Source organism: Monodelphis domestica, chromosome 2, assembly GCF_027887165.1.
Source record: "Monodelphis domestica isolate mMonDom1 chromosome 2, mMonDom1.pri, whole genome shotgun sequence".
NCBI lineage: Eukaryota > Metazoa > Chordata > Mammalia > Didelphimorphia > Didelphidae > Monodelphis > Monodelphis domestica.
Window position 1 is genome coordinate 282,202,814 of NC_077228.1, and position 15,797 is coordinate 282,218,610.

The 15,797-nt window shown below is 40.6% G+C and overlaps 1 protein-coding gene across 1 annotated transcript in view; it reads right to left on the reverse strand.

Annotated features, from left to right (window-relative positions):
* Positions 1 to 15,797, reverse strand: part of UNC5CL (unc-5 family C-terminal like) — a 41,148-nt gene that overhangs the window by 7,090 nt on the left and 18,261 nt on the right. Inside the window, exons 2-4 of the mRNA XM_056818186.1 lie at positions 7,742 to 8,212; positions 3,645 to 3,945; positions 345 to 607 (exon numbers count right to left, since the gene is read on the reverse strand). Of these exons, the coding sequence (XP_056674164.1) occupies positions 345 to 607; positions 3,645 to 3,945; positions 7,742 to 8,138 (961 nt within the window). The 5' untranslated portion in view covers positions 8,139 to 8,212. The remainder of the gene's footprint in view (positions 1 to 344; positions 608 to 3,644; positions 3,946 to 7,741; positions 8,213 to 15,797) is intronic.

Genomic DNA, 15,797 nt, shown 5'->3' on the forward strand with positions numbered 1-15,797 from the left:
TCTCCATGATCTCATCATGAATCAATCTCTTTACTACCATCCCACACTTAGTATCAACAGTTCCCTCATAGGATCATTGAACTTGGAGGTTCTATAATAATATAATATGACAATCTGATATTCAAATCTAGTCTAGTCCCTTCATTTGACAGAGAGAAGTGAGGAGATATAAACTGACTTGGTCAAGGTCACAGTGGTAGTAAATAGCAGGGTTTGGAATTAGAACCCTGGACCCTTGACACAGAATACTTTATACTATTCCAGTATAGTATCCACTGTACTCTGCCTCTCTCGCTGTACTCCCCAGCTTCACACCACTGCCCTCTCTTTCTGTCTCCCTTTACCTTCGGAGATGTACTTGAGTTTCAGGTACTGGTCCCCCCGGGTTCCCATAAAGTCAAAGAGCTGGCAGGGCCCTCGGAGGTGCCCAGCGTGAGGTTCCTCATTGGTCACTGCCCACTGCAAGGCACAGGGCGTGTTGTTGAGGAAGTAGACACGCAGCTGCAGGTGGGATTGTCCTGGGAGCAAGGGTGAGCAGAATACGGCTAGCTGCAGCCATTTTCGGGCATCATATGCATCGGGAGCCTCCAGTACACAGGTGTAGAGACTAAAGAGGCAAGGAAAAAGATGGGTATGTCTTGTTGTTTGGACAGCAGTGGCCACAGGAGGGGTGATGAAGAGAGGAGGACTGTTGGGGGCATGTAAGGAAGAGGGCATCTGTGACAAGGGAGCCTGGCAAAAGAACATAGGCAGGAGGTGCATATATCAGACCTAAGTCTGACGACTACAAGAGGCAAAGAGATTGGTGGAAATGTCTCTGGATGGGTAATTCAGGGATATAGATTGGTCACTAAATAGTTATGACCTTGGAAAGAAATTCAATCTTAGTTTCCTTTTCTGTAAAATAATATTATTTGGGGACAGCTGGGTGTCTCAGCGGATTGGAAATCATGCCTAGAGACAGGAGGTGCTGAGTTCAGACACTTCCTAGCCAAGTCACTTAACCCCATTGCCTAGCCCTTACTGCTCTTCTGCCTTGGAACCAACACACAGAATTGATTCTAAGATGGAAGGGAAGGGATTCTTAAAAAATGTTTTTGTTGTCATTGTTCAGTGGTGTCGAACTCCACCTGATCCCTCTTAGGGTTTTCATAGCAAAGATAATAGAATGGTTTGCCATTGCTTTCTCCAGCACATTTGACAAGTGAGAAAACTGAAGCAAACAGGGTCAAGTGACTTGCTCAGGGTCACACAGCTAGTAAGAATCTAAAGCCAGATTTGAACTCATGAAGATAAGTCTACCTGATTCCAAGCCCAGTGTTCTATCTACTGCACCACCTGGTTGCCCAGTAAAATTATGATCTCTACAGTCATTTCCTGATCTAGCATTCTGGGCTTCTGTAATGGAGTCCCACCCTGCCGTGGCTGTGAAGGTTGGGAGAGAATGGGAAGGAGGAAATAAATGTAGCCTTGAGGAGACCAAGCAGGAGGGAGTACCAAGAAGGACAGTGCTAGAAAGGGGTGACTCATGAAAAACTGGAAGTCAGTGCCTCCATCTGGGGTGGGGAGAGGCAAGTATGCTCAGCTAGTCTCATGAGGAAATGGAGAACAATGCCACAATGTCCCTGCATCAGATCAGAAGGAGGGAGAGAAGGGAGAAAAGTAGGAAGCAGAGAGAATAAGGCAGGTGGAAGGGATGAGGAGGTAGACGCTTCTGAACAGAAAGATTAGAAACAGAGGAAAGACAGTTCCAGGAACACAGGACAGAAAAGGATGAGAGAGATGGGGGATGGAGAGCACACAGGGAATAATTGTGGACATAAATAGGCACAAGCTGAATGCATTAATCTATTTGATAATTATAGTCAACTAAAAAAATTAACATTGCTTTAATGAATCAACACTGAATGATAAGTTATTTTGTATAACTGCATTAGTTCATTATGTTAACACAACAGGCAAGTCACCAGAGAGTTGGGGTGATATAGAAGCATTGAGCATGGATTCAGGAGACACCTGGGCTCAAATCCCAATTTAGACACTTAACTGTGGAACTGCAGGCAAGTTGCTTAACTTCTCTGAACTTCAATTCCCTCATCTAAAATATGAGGATAATACTTATAATGCTCACAGGACTATTTGAGAACCAGATGTGATTGGGGGGGGGGGAATAGAGGGGCTTTGCAAAACCTTAGAGCACTATATAAATGGCAGTTATATTTGTTAATAATAACCACAAGCACCTACACATGTATTCAAGGTGTTTCAAAGGTCTTAGGACAATTTTAACCTTTAACAGCTAAAAATAGCTCAAAAGCTATTAAGCTAAATTGCACTAAGACTTTTAGGACATATAGTGAATATTTATGTGTGTGTTATATAGACAGACATAGATTCTTATATAGCCCCTATATGTGTATTATAAAACTACTATTTATCACATCTGCTGTTATTATGTGCAATAACATAAGATGCACAGAGGCTATTTGAGAATCTATGTATGTAATGTAGCAGACACAGGTCTATGTCTGTATTATGTACATAGAGTCTCAGGTAACCCCTATATGGATAAATATATATATCATAGAGCTATATTACATATGACACAGATATAGATCTATAGCCATATTATATATATTTGGGTATATAGGAGTTATCTGAGAATGTCTTGTTAATTATCTGTATAAAAGTTTCCTGGAAAAAAATGAATTTTCCAAGGTGTCAGAAAGTAGACTAGAAAATTAATGAAAGGTAATTATTAGTTCCATCTAGACAGAGTTAACAGACAGTACTACCACCATACCCTACTTCTTTAACACATATACACAGAAATTCACCACTTCTGAGTTTGATTCTCCCATCTCCTGCATGTGAAAACTGCCAAGAATGAGAAATAATTTCTATATACAAAATGAAGAATGCATTCTCATGAATGAATGAATGGATGGATGAATGGATGGATGTTTGTCTCTGTGTGTTTGGGCATTCCTATGGGTGCAGGTTAGGATTGAGGAAGAAACTTCTTACTCCCCCCGGCTCTTTGTTTCACAGACAAGACACTCCATCTCTCAGCTCCAGGCATTCTCTCCTGTCTCCTATCCCTGGCATGCTCACTGTTCCACCTATTGATTTTCCTTTAAGTGACATCTAAAATCCCATCTTCTACTGGAAGCCTTTCTCAACCCTTCTCAATTCTAGTTCCTTCTTTCTCTTAATTACCTCCTAATTATCCTATAAAGATTGCTTGCTTACACATGTTTGTTGTCTCATTCATTAGATTGAAGCAACTTGATAGCAAAGTCTGTCTTTTGCCTCTTTTTGTATCCCAGGGCTTAGCACAGTGCCTGACACATAGCAGGTGCTTAATAAATGTGTATCAACTGATTTATCAATTCCAATTAGTGAATAAATCTTCATGAGTTCAAATTCTGAATCCATCAACAGTTTGTCCTAACCTCTCCCTTCTCCAGACTGAGTTACCAAGTATCTCCAAAGTCTTCCTCCAGTGTTAAACTTTAATTGCTTAAAATTATACTTTGGAGATATTCAGCATTGAGTAGCACTGTCCAGTTTGTTAGGGGTATTGCTGATTTGACAGAGAAAGAAAGTGCAGAGAATAGATAGAGATAGATGATCATTCCTACCTGAAGTGGGAGATGGGGATTCGGCACTCATCCCTTGAAGTGTGAGCCCCAGGCTGTCCTAGGGGCTTCCAAATCTTGGTATCAAGCAGGGCAGTATTGCTGGAATAGGTACAGACATGGTTGGGGTTCTGGGCACAATGTTTGAAAGTAAGAGTGCAGGGCTTCAGGAAGGAGGCTCCATGGGGGCTGCATGCCACTACAGGGCTCACTAAAGCCTGCTTACTCAACAATGATGGGGCATCTGACAAGTCCCACACCAGAGCTAGGGATATCTGCTCCCGGCGGCCCAGTGCTACTGCACCTAGGAAAAGAGAAAGCATAAAGTAGAACAGTAAGGCAAGGGTAGGACCAAAGGGCAAAACTAAAGCCAGATGGAATTAAGGTGGGTCTCAGGTATGCCAGTAATAAGGCAGTGAGGGATCAGGGACTATACTGTCTGAAGGATGGAGAAGAGGGAGGTGTAGCACATTGAAGAAAGAAGCAGGAACATGGACTGAAGTTTAGTAAGGAGGTGAAGAAGAGAAGAAATTGCAGAGGAACTAGAAAGGAGGAAAAGGATGCTCAAATTTAAGGTCAGGCAGCAAAAGTAGGAGAGCAGATATATACGAGCCTAGAGTAGGGGAGGTAAAAATAACAACAACAATAATAGAATTTATATAGAACTTTAAATTTTGCAACATTCTTTACAATCTCATTTTATCTTCACAACAACCCAGGCAGGTGTTATTGTTATCTTCATTTCAAAGATAAGGAAACTGAAAAAAAAAATAAAAAACCAAAGGTTAAATCACTTGCCCAAAGTCACACAGCTATTAAGTTTCTGAGGTCACATCCAAACTCAGGACAACTCTGAGAATTAGATTATTATTTTTAATTATTATTTTAATTATATATTAATATATGTTATTATCCCCATTTTTTTTACATTTTACAGACAAGGAAACCAAGGCACAGAGAAAGTAAGAGACTTAGCCAAGACCACTTCGCTAGGAAGCATCTCTCACCCATTCCCATGGATTCAATTATCATCTCTATGTTGATGATTTTTAAATATACTTATCCAACCTTAACCTCCATCCAGTCTCACATATCTAACTGACTACTGAATATTTTCAACTGAATGTCCCATAAACACCTTCAACTCAAAATGTCCAAAACTAAACTCAATAATTCTACCCCAAACTCCTCTCCTCTATCAAAGGCATATCCTCCTAGTCAACCAGACTAACAACCTATCACCCTCATCTCTCCACTCTCTTACCCCACCTTATCCAATCTGTTACCAAAGTTTATTGATTTTATCTACATAAGAAGTAACTTCATAACATCTAAAATAAGTCTCCCTTTTCTCCTCTGACACCACCATAGCCTTAGTGTGAGCCTTCATCACCTAGCCTGCTGGTCAGTCTTCCCACTACAAGTCTCTTCCTTCTCTAGTTTGTCCTCCACTCATCAGTCAAAATGATTTTCCTAAAGGGCAGATCTGCCTGTTGCCTTCCCTTTGCAAAATCCAGTGGCTCCCTAGCACTTCCAGAATCAAATATAAAAATTCCTATTTGTCATTCAAAGAAGCCCCTACCTTTCCAGTCTCCTTATACCTCATACTCTTTGATCTGGTGACACTGGTCTCCTTATTGTTCCTCCAAGTCTCCTCTCTTGACTCTGGGCATTTTCCTTGACTGACTCCCATGCCCAGAATTCTCTCTCTCCTCATCTCTGCCTCCTGTCTTCCTTCAAGTGCCAGCTAAAATTTCATCTTCTACAGGAAGCCTTTCTCAAGCCCTCTTAATTCTAATGCCTTTCCACTGTTGATGATCTCTAATTTATTCAGTATATAGCTTGTCTACACAGCATTCTTTACATGTTGTAGCTTCCATTAGACTGTGAATGCCTTGACAGCAGGGATCAGGTCTTTGATCTGATTTTATATTTCCAGTACTTGATATGGTACTTGGTATGCAACAGGCACTTAATAAATGTTCTGTTGACTGACTTCTTGGCTCCATCCATTGTTCCACCTAGTTGCCTGTGGTCTAGGAAAAAGTAGAAAAGAACATTGTGTTCTTAGTGGAAAGAACACTAGACTGATTTCAGAAGACTTTGATTTAAGCCAGGGTTCTAACACTACTCTTCACCATATGTGTTACTTTGAGCAAGCCACTTGCCCATTTTTAAGTCTCCACAGTTTCCTCCTCTACATGGTGAATCTTAAAACTGCTTAGTCTGTACCTTAGAAGATTTGGTTAAGGTTTTCCTCTATTGTAACAATGGAGGTACTTGATCAGGAATGTATTGAGAACTTTTAAAATTACTCCACCCTGCTCAGACAGTGCCTTAGGGGAAGATAAAGTTGCAAACTCCTGATTGAACAATGAAAAGTCCCTAACTCATACTTATAGTAAAGCTAGAACCTTAAGCTAGGTCTATTTTTAGATCTAATACAAAAAGGCATTAAATACCTATAAAGGTTAAATTAATCACAAAAAGGTCAAGCAACTTACAAAGGCAAGCTTAACAAAAGAGGTGTGAAGTACTCAGAGGATTTAACCTAAGCAGAGAAGGTGAGAACAAAAGAAGATGGGAACTAAGAATGGGCAGTCCTGGGGAAAAACATATACTGTGATTGGTGGATGTGAAAATTTAGGGGAGGTGACATAAGAGAAAATTTCTTTAAAAGAAAGGGGCTCATTGAATTTGAGGTGGGAGTTCACAGTTGGAGTTGGAGTTGGAGTTGGAGTTGGAGTTGGAGTTGGAGTTGTTTGGAGTTTGGAGTTGAAGTGAAGGACATTTTGAATTGAGTTCACAATTGAATTCAGTTTGGAGAGGATTTTATTTCGGAGTGAAAGAACCCAGCTTGGAGATGATCTTGTGGTGAGTGATAAAGACTGACTCGCTCTCCCTTAGGCTCAGGCCTAGGCCATTTTGGCCAAGGCCCTTTTCTACTGCTTGGCTATTCTCTCTCTCTCTCTCTCTCCTTCCCTTAATTCCTTCTTTATATTAATTAAAATCTCCATAAATCCCACCTGACTTGGGTATTTTTTATATTTGGGAATTTCCCATGGTGACCACTTGTTTAGATTTTAAGTCAAAACACTAAAATTATCTTTACAGTTTGGCCAAAACCTTTACAGTGTTTGGCATTTACAGTTTTTAACAATACAGTTTTGGCAACCACATTTTGGCGGTTACAACATGATGAAAGAGTTAAAAGAAAGAATTGATAAAAGTAATAATATTGACTGGCATACATATATGTGTATATTATATAAACATATACATATGTAAGTACACATTCATACATACATAAATTTATGCATGTACACATTTATGTATGTATAGTGCTTCAAAGTTTGCAGAACACTATCCATAAATATCTCACTGGAGTTTTACAATGACTTCATGAGATTTTACTATCTCATTTTACAAATGGAAATCATTATTCAGTTGTATTTTTACTTGTATCCAACTCTTTATAACCTCATTTGGGCTTTTTGGGGCAGAGATACTGGAGAGGTTTTCATTGTCTTCTCTAATCCATTTTATAGATGAGGAAACAGAGTTAAGTGACTTGTCTAGAGTCACACAATAAGTGTCTGAAACTAAAGTTGAATTCATGAAAATGAGTCTTCCTGATTCCAGTCCCAGCACTGTCATTCACTGCCCCAGATGGGAAACTAGAGGTTAAATGACTTGCAAATTGCCTCAGAGCTAATAACTCCCCAAGATAGGATTTGAACCCATGTCTTCCTGACTCCAATTCCAGCACTCTGTTCCCTGGACCATACTACTTCTTTAGATGACCTCTAAAGTCTCTTCTGGGTTGAGCATCAGAGGAAAGGGATAGGAGAAAAGAACAGCATAGCCAGGGATACTAGTTCATGTTGGGAAGGTTCATGTTGGGAAGTACATAGAGGGGAATGGAGTAGGCAGGATTGAATTGCAAGGAATGGCGTCCAGTATAGCCAAAGGTTATTAGTCTACTCACTCCATCCCCAAGGTCGGTAGGAAGCAAGATGAAAACCAAGAAGTGGAACCCAGAGAGGGAGGGAAAAGAAGGGAGCAGAGCCGGTGTTCCAGATTGGGTAGAGGTCCCTTACCTGGTGGGATGAATAGAGAGATGCCCATGTCCTTGAGCAGCAGACAGCCTCCCTGGTGATCCACCTCACGCCATGCAAAGACCAAGAGTTTGTTCATCAGTTGCTGGATCACAGTTCGGCCCTCAGTGGGTGTGTATAGCTCCTGGTAGAAGGTGGCCATCTCTGTCAGGGTAGCTGGTGGACTCTGCCTAGGGATATCATCCTCTGGCAAAGAGAGGGGCACAGGGACAGGTTCCTCCAAGCCCTCTAGTGTCCCTGACTTCCTCCGGCGCCTGCTAAAGGGGCAGCTCCAATCAAGGCATTGTACCAGCAAGAACACAGTGGCCACAGGTACTCCCATCAGCAGCAGGAACTGGAGGGGCAAGTTTTCTTGGATGAAACTCCCAAACAGACACATCAGCACAGTCAATCAGTGGTTACTGGCTCCCTTGCACCCCTGGGAAGGCAAGGAGGTTGGTAGAGGCCAAGGGCCTGTTGGGAGAGAGAAAGGGTCAATCCTAAACTAAGCAGCAACATTTTCCCTCAGGCTCTGGGCTTTGTGCTAAAGGTGTTGGGATCAATTCACAGTCAAAGAATTAGACCTAGAAGGGACTTAAGAGGTGATCTAGACCAACAGCCCTCCTATTAGATAAGGAAAATTAAGTCCAAGGTAATGCGACTTTCCCAGGGTCACATAGGTAATACGTATTGTTTTTAGTAGGTCCTGTGACAGTTAAAAGAGTGGTTGCTTTAAATTGTGACCACGTAAATATGGTTTCAAATAAAAAATAGAGTGGTCGCCAGGGAAAAATTCCCAAATATTAAATATACCCAAGTCAGCTGGGTTTTATAGAGATTTTAATTAATATGAATTAAGGAATTAATGAAAGAGAGAGAGAGAGTAAGAGGAAACAATGAGAAAAGAAATAGACTAGCCTAGGCCAGCCTAGCCTTTTAAGCCTTAAGAGAGAGATCAGTCAGTCTTTTATCCACTCACCACAAGATTTGTCCCAAGCAAGATTCTAGTGTTCATAGAGACCCACCAGTTCAGCTTCAGCAAGATGCACTAAGTTCAGCCACCAAGCCCTTCAAGGCAGCTCTGGCAAGCTGCCTCTCTCCAATTCAGCTTTGGCAAGCTGAATCTCTCAGAGACCTTTTTTGACCTCCTTTTAAAGGGAATTTTCTCCTATGTCACCTCCCCTAAGTTTTCACATCTACCAATCACAGTAGATGTTTTTCCAAAGGACAGACCATTCTTAATTCACACCTTCTTTAGTTCTCAACTTCTCTGGGTAGACTAAAACTTCTGAGTGAGTTCACACCTCTTTGCCCCTTGCAAGTTTGCAGGTTGCCTGACCTTCATAGGTACTTAGCACCTTTTTGTATTAGATCTAAAAATAGACTTAGCTTAAGGGATTTTGCCTCACTATAAGTATGAGTTAAGTACTTTTCATTGTTCAGTAAGGAGTTTACAACTTTATCTTCCCCTAAAGTATGTTTAAGTATGGGTGAAGTAGAGTTCTCACATTCCTGATCAAGTACCTTCATTGTTTAAATGGGGAATGGTCTTAAACAAATCTTCTGAAGTAGGGTCTGAGAATTTTTAAGATTCACAGTCCCAATAACATGTTTTGCAAGAACTAGGCATTCTTCTATCCACATTGAGAGAAAGAACTATGGGAGTAGAAATGCAAAAGCAAAACGTAAGACATCACTTTTCACATGTATATATGAGTATGTGGTTTGGGGTTTAGGCCTTAGAAAATCTCTCTATAGCAAAAATGAGTAATACAGAAATAGGTATCAAGTGATAACATTTGTACCACCTGATAGAATTGCTTGTCAGGTCTGGGATGGGGGAGGGAAAGAAAATGAATCATGAAAACATGGGGAAATATTTAAAACAAATAAAGTGAAAAAATGCATAAAAATTTTTTTAAGGAACTAGGCATTCTTTTTGGGAAAGACTAAATAAAGTATGGTATATGATTGTGATGAAATACTTTTATGCTGTAAATAATGGTGAAAGACAATTTCTGAGAAGACTTCTATGAAGGGACACAGAGCAAGGTCGAAGAAAACAATTTGTACTATAATAGAAAAACTGAAAAGACAAACAATTTGGGAAACCTTAACAACCCAGAACAATATAGTGACCAGTCCCGATGGCAAAAAGACCTATCATGGCACACTTCTTGACAGAGAAGTGGACTAATGGACTCAGAGGACCCGATGAGACATGGTTTTATTTTTATTTTTACACCCATATCTTCTGTCTTAGAATCAATACTAAGGAAGGCAGCTGGGTGGCTCAGTGGATTAAGAGTCAGGCCTAGAGTCAAGAGATCCTGGGTTCAAATCTAGCCTCAGATACTTCCTAGCTGTGTGACCCTGGGCAAGTCACTTAAGTCCCATTGCCTAGCCCTTTCTGCTCTTCTGCCTTAGAAAGGAAAGTTAGTGTTGATTCTTTTTTATTTAAACCCTTACCTTCCATCTTAGAATCAGTACAATGTATTGGACTAGGCCATAGAGATTTAGTGACTTGCCCAGGGTCACACAGCTAGGAAGTGTCTGAGGCCAGATTTGAGCTGAGATCCACCTGTCTCCAGGTGTGGTACTTTATCTACTGAGCCACCCAGCTGCCCCACATTTTTTTTAGACATGGTCAGTGGAGGAATTTGTTTTACTTGACTATGCATATTTGTTATAAGAATTTTGTTTGTTTACAATTGGGGGAGGCAGATAAAGGGGTGAAAAACTAAGTTTTTGTTTAAATTTAATTTTCTAAAAATTGAAAAATAAAGAACTGGGAAATCAGAAATATTTGTGGAATGATTATCACTTCCCTGCTCAAGAGCCCACCAATTAAATCTAAATTTGTGTGTGTGGCTTTCAAAGTCTTCTACAACCTACTTCTACACCAGCTAACCAGACTTTCTTCCTGCTTCACCCCAAAATGCACACTCTTCTCTGACAAACCCGGCTCCTCACTGGACCCATTCCCCACTCTCCAAACATACTCACTTCCTTATTTGCTGCTTCTCTGCTTTTGCTGGTACTGAGGCAGTTGGTGGCAATGTGAATACAGCATTGGGCCTGAAGTCAGGAAATCTGACCTCAGAGGCTTACTAGCTGAGGGACCCTGGGCAAGTCTCTTCACCTATGGCTTCCTCAGTTTTCTCAATTATAAAATTAAGCTAACAATAACATCTATCTCCCAAGGTTTTTATGAAAATTAAAGGAGATATCTCATAGTCAAGAAGGAACCGTTGGAATCTGATTGCAAATCAAAGCACACCATCCTTTATTTCCTTCATGAGTTTTTATTGTATATGTGATATGTCATCAATCATGACATGGGAATTTGAATATATGCATTGCATAAAAGCCCTCATATAACCTATATCAGACTGTTTGCCACCTGGGGAGAGGCAAGAGGAGGGAGAGGGAAAATCTGAAACAAAAAATTATTTCTATATATAACTGAAAAAAAAGTTCAATTAAAAAAGAAAATTAAGGAAATATTTTAGTACTGCTCTGCTGATACCCAGTACATAATCAGCAATTTTAAAAAAATCTCCTTCTTTCCTTCATTTCACTCTGTCACACTTCTGACACCTTTCTTTATACCCTAATTCCCCAGCCTCCCAATCTTTAAAAATCTGGTTCAAATCCTACCTTCACCATGAAACTTCCCAGGATTACTTCAACCTCCAGTAATCCAGTGACCTACTCTCTCTATGAATTCACATTAGTACTTTGTTTTTCATGTGGTTTATGTCTGTTCATCTTGTCTCCTCAACCAGTTTGCTAGCTTTTTGTGTCTTAAATTTCTTTTCCATCTCCCATAGTACATCGCACACATACACTAGACACTAAATAGTCATTAGGCTAACTTATTGATAGTGTGTGGAAATATCGGAGAGGTCTACTCTCTCAAAATGCACCCCCCCCTTTGTTTAGAACAGAGAGACAAAGTCACAGGAGATATCTCCCCCTCTTTGCTTTCTATCATGGCATAGCCATTGGCACAATGGCTAGAGGACCCCTTATGACTATAGGATGTTATCTGCCAGTCAGGAAGCATTTGCTGAGCACCAAGTATATCGTGTCAAGTACTTAGTTCATCACTAGGAATACAAAAAGATGAGAAAAACAGTCCCTGCCCTCACAGAGCTCACAATTTAATTGGGGTGACAAGAAGTAAACAAAGTATAAACAAGCTATGAAGATGAATAGGGAATACTGAACAGAGGAAAGACACTCGGATTGCATCTAGTATGGGAAAGGCTTTCTGTTGAGGATGGACTTTAGTTGAGAATGAAGGAAGGCAGGGAAAGCAGGATGTAGAGATGAGGAGAGAAAGCATTCTGGGAATGGAGGACAGTCAGTGAAAATCCCCAGACTTGAAAAATGGAATGTCTTGCTTTTTGTTTTGTTTGTGGAACACCCAGGAGGCTGGAGTTACCGGATTAAAGAGTAAGCGTTGGAGAATAAGTTATAAGAAGACTGGAAAGGGGTAGAGACTGTGAGGTGGCTCTAGATTATGAAGGACTTTGAATATCAAACAAAGGATTTTTGTATTTGATCCTGAGGATAAAAGGGAGCCATTGGAAGTTTCCTGAGTATCAGAATGATGTGGTCAAACCTGCACTTTGACAGTTGAATGAAAGATGAACTATAGTGGGAAGAGGTTTGTGACAGGAAGACTGACTAACAAGCTCTTACAATAACTCAGATATGAAGTGATGATAAACTACCAAGATGGTATCAGTGTTCGAAGACAGAATGGGGCATATTCAAGATGTTACAAAGGTAAAATTAACAAGTCTTAAGAAAAGTTTGGATAATGGAGATGAAAGAGAGTGGGGAGTTGTGGGGTGACACCTTGGTGGTGAGCCTAGTGACAAGTAAGATGATGGTACCATCACCAGTTATAGGGAAGTTTGGAAAGGGGGAAGGGGTTTGGAGAAAATATAATAAGTTCTATTATTAAATGTCTTGAATTTTGGTTGTCTATTGGACATTCAGTTCAAGGCATCTAGGCAGTTGGTGATATTAGATTAGAGATCCAAAGAAAGGTATATTTGCAAATTATCATCATTGAGATGATAATTAAATCCTCAAGAACTAATAAAGTAATATAGAGGGAGAAAAGAAGAGGGCAGAACAGACACCCACATTAAGTGGGCATGATCTGTATAAAGATCCAACAAAAAAGACTAAGGAGAGATAAGATAGGGAGGAGGAGAACCAGAGGAAAGTGGTGTTTTAGAAACTCAGAGAAAAAAAGTATCAAAGATAAGGGGGTTGATCAAAAGTGTCAAACACTGCTGAGAGAACAAGAAGATGAGGGATATGATGTTGGTGGCAACCTACATCATGTGGTTGCTCATTACAGCAGAAGGTTGTCAACTAGAGGTCCAGCTGACTCTGGGTGGGAATAGGGAAGAGAGCCAGTAGAAGAGCTATGTCTACAAGACACCTCTTGTAACAAAAAAGTCATGTGCTCAGTTACCTGTTGGTGTATAGTTTTAATCTTATGAATAAATGGAATAGGACCTATAGAAATATAGATTCTAGAATCTGAAGAAATACCCTCTGCCCAAAACATGCTTCTCCCTACTGTTCACAGCTGCTAAAGAGTACAGATGACTTGACTTCCTGCTCTGGCTCTGTAAATGTCTTCAAGGAAGGCATTTCATTTTTCATCTTCCCATCTCTAATGTCTAAAATAATACTTCATACATATATAGATTTCAGAAATGCTGTTTGAATTGAGTCAATATCTCAGTTGCTTGAGTATTTCAATATCTCTGAGCTTCAGTAAGCCTTAACAAGTGTCCAGGCTAAGTCTGGCACCAATATTGTGGGGAGTGGGAAAGAGATGCCAAGCTATTTAAGGAGGGTCAAACCACCCCACGTCAGAAAAGGGAAAGCTTAAAACTTGTGTGGCTATGAGTACAATGGAGAGATCTAGCTATGTACTACCAGTTTTTTTTTTTGGGGGGGGGAGAGGAAGAGGATCAGGGGAAAGGGGAGAGGAGGAGGAGAGAATGGGAGAGATGAGGAGAGGTATGGCAGAAGGGAGGAAGGGAAACAGAAATGGAGGAATAAAGAAAGAGAAGAAAAGCAAAAAAAGAAAGGAAGGATGACAGGGAGAAAGAAGGGGGAAAGAGGAGAGGAAAAGAGCCAGAAAGATGGAAAAGAAAGAGAAAGGGGGGAAAGAGAAGAAAGAGGGAGCCTGAGAGGAAGGAGGAGCAGAAAAAAAGGAACATTTTCATGAACAAAGGTGAGTCTATAAACCTCTCAGCTTCTTTAATGAGAATGTGGATGTTAACTCACCCTACTTGCCTTGTTAGAATGCGGAGAGAAAAGTACACTACCTGTATGAAAATAACATTGAATACCAGCTCTGCTACTCACTACATGTGTGACCTTAGGCAAATCATTTTTCTTCTCCAGGTCTCAATTTCCAACTCTATTAAATAAAAGGATTTAAGGATATGGTCTTAAAGGTTCCTTCTAGCCCTAAATCTACGATAATCTTCTCCATCCCTTTCTCTTTTGCTCTCCTAGACCAACTTTCAGGTAGGACTTGACCAGGCTGGGAATACAGCAGAAGGAAGTAGGCATCAGTGTCTTCAGGAGGTCAGTCCTATTCCTCCACCTTAGATTCCTTTTCAGAACCACACCTCAGAGTTCTATAGAAGCACTGCTCAGAATTCCCCTAAAGCAGGAATCTGGTGGAGGCTGCCAAGAAGCAGTCTCCCACAGTTCAAACTCTTCCACTATATCTCACTTTATCAATCTAGAACTCAGAGTTCTGCCCTCCCCCCAAACCACACCTTCTCACCCTTTCCAGGAAATTCTATCTCTGGCCCCACCCAGATGCAGTTTCCTAGGGCTTCTACCACAATATCCCATCTTTCTCCACAATTCTCTCCCCTTGGTCCATCATATCTTGCTCTCCACTACCCAGACCCTTCTTGTTGTTGTTGATTTTTCAGTTGTATCTAAAACTTCCTCGTCCCATCTATATCCAATATTTTGAATTTGGGGGGATTTTCTTGGCAAAAATACTGGAGTGGTTTGCCATTCCCTTCTCCAGCTCATTTGACAGATCCGAGACCTGAAACAAACAGGGCAAAGTTACTTGTCCAGAGTCATACAATTAATAAGTGTCTAAGGCAAGGTTGAATCTCCCTGATTCCAAGTCCAACACTCTATTCACTGCACTACCTAACTGCCACCAGAGACCCTAAGCCCTTTTGGAAAATCTTGTATCTAATCCTCAGAGCTGGGGAAAGAACCTTTTTATTTCTTTTCTTTTTTTTTTTAAGCCCTCACCTTCCATCTTAGAGTCAATACTGTGTATTGGCTCCAAGGCAGAAGAGTGGAAAGGGCTATGCAATGGGGGTCAAGTGACTTTCCCAGGGTCACACAGCTGGGAAGTACATTTTTATTTCTAAAAGAGAGTGAGTTCTAAATCCCTCTCAAAGACTTCTCTTCATTTCTCTCTAGGGGGACTTTTTAGAACCCCCTCTAGTAGTGTCCTACTCATCTATACCTTCCCTTGCCCTATTCTGGTCACTGGTGATTCACACAAGAAGAAAGAGTGAAGGAAACACAAAGGAAAGGGCAACATCTTGATTACTTTTGAAAAGAAATGCAAATCCTTGAGTTAGGAACAGAGTGGCTGAAGTCTGAGCTTTCTTTGCATCTTAAGGTCTGAGATCCAGGGAGAAGGACTGAAGGAAACAGGTGGAAACAGAAAATATATTGGTCATGATCTGGGAGTGGAGCAAAATGTAAGAGGATTGGAGATGCTGCAAAACTAAAAAACCAAAGGAAAAAAACAAACAAATAAATCCTAATCAATTTAGAAGGGACTCTGAGTGAGAGAAAACTGGAAGATTTGGGTAACCTGAAACTTGGGGGAATAGTTGAAGTGAGCTGGGATAAAAAGGAATTGATTGCTCACTGGTAAATTCACAGAGAAATGTCTAAGGTTACACTGTACTACAGTGGTTTCCATTAACATACAAAGAGTTTCCTCTCTTAAGTTGATCTCTTT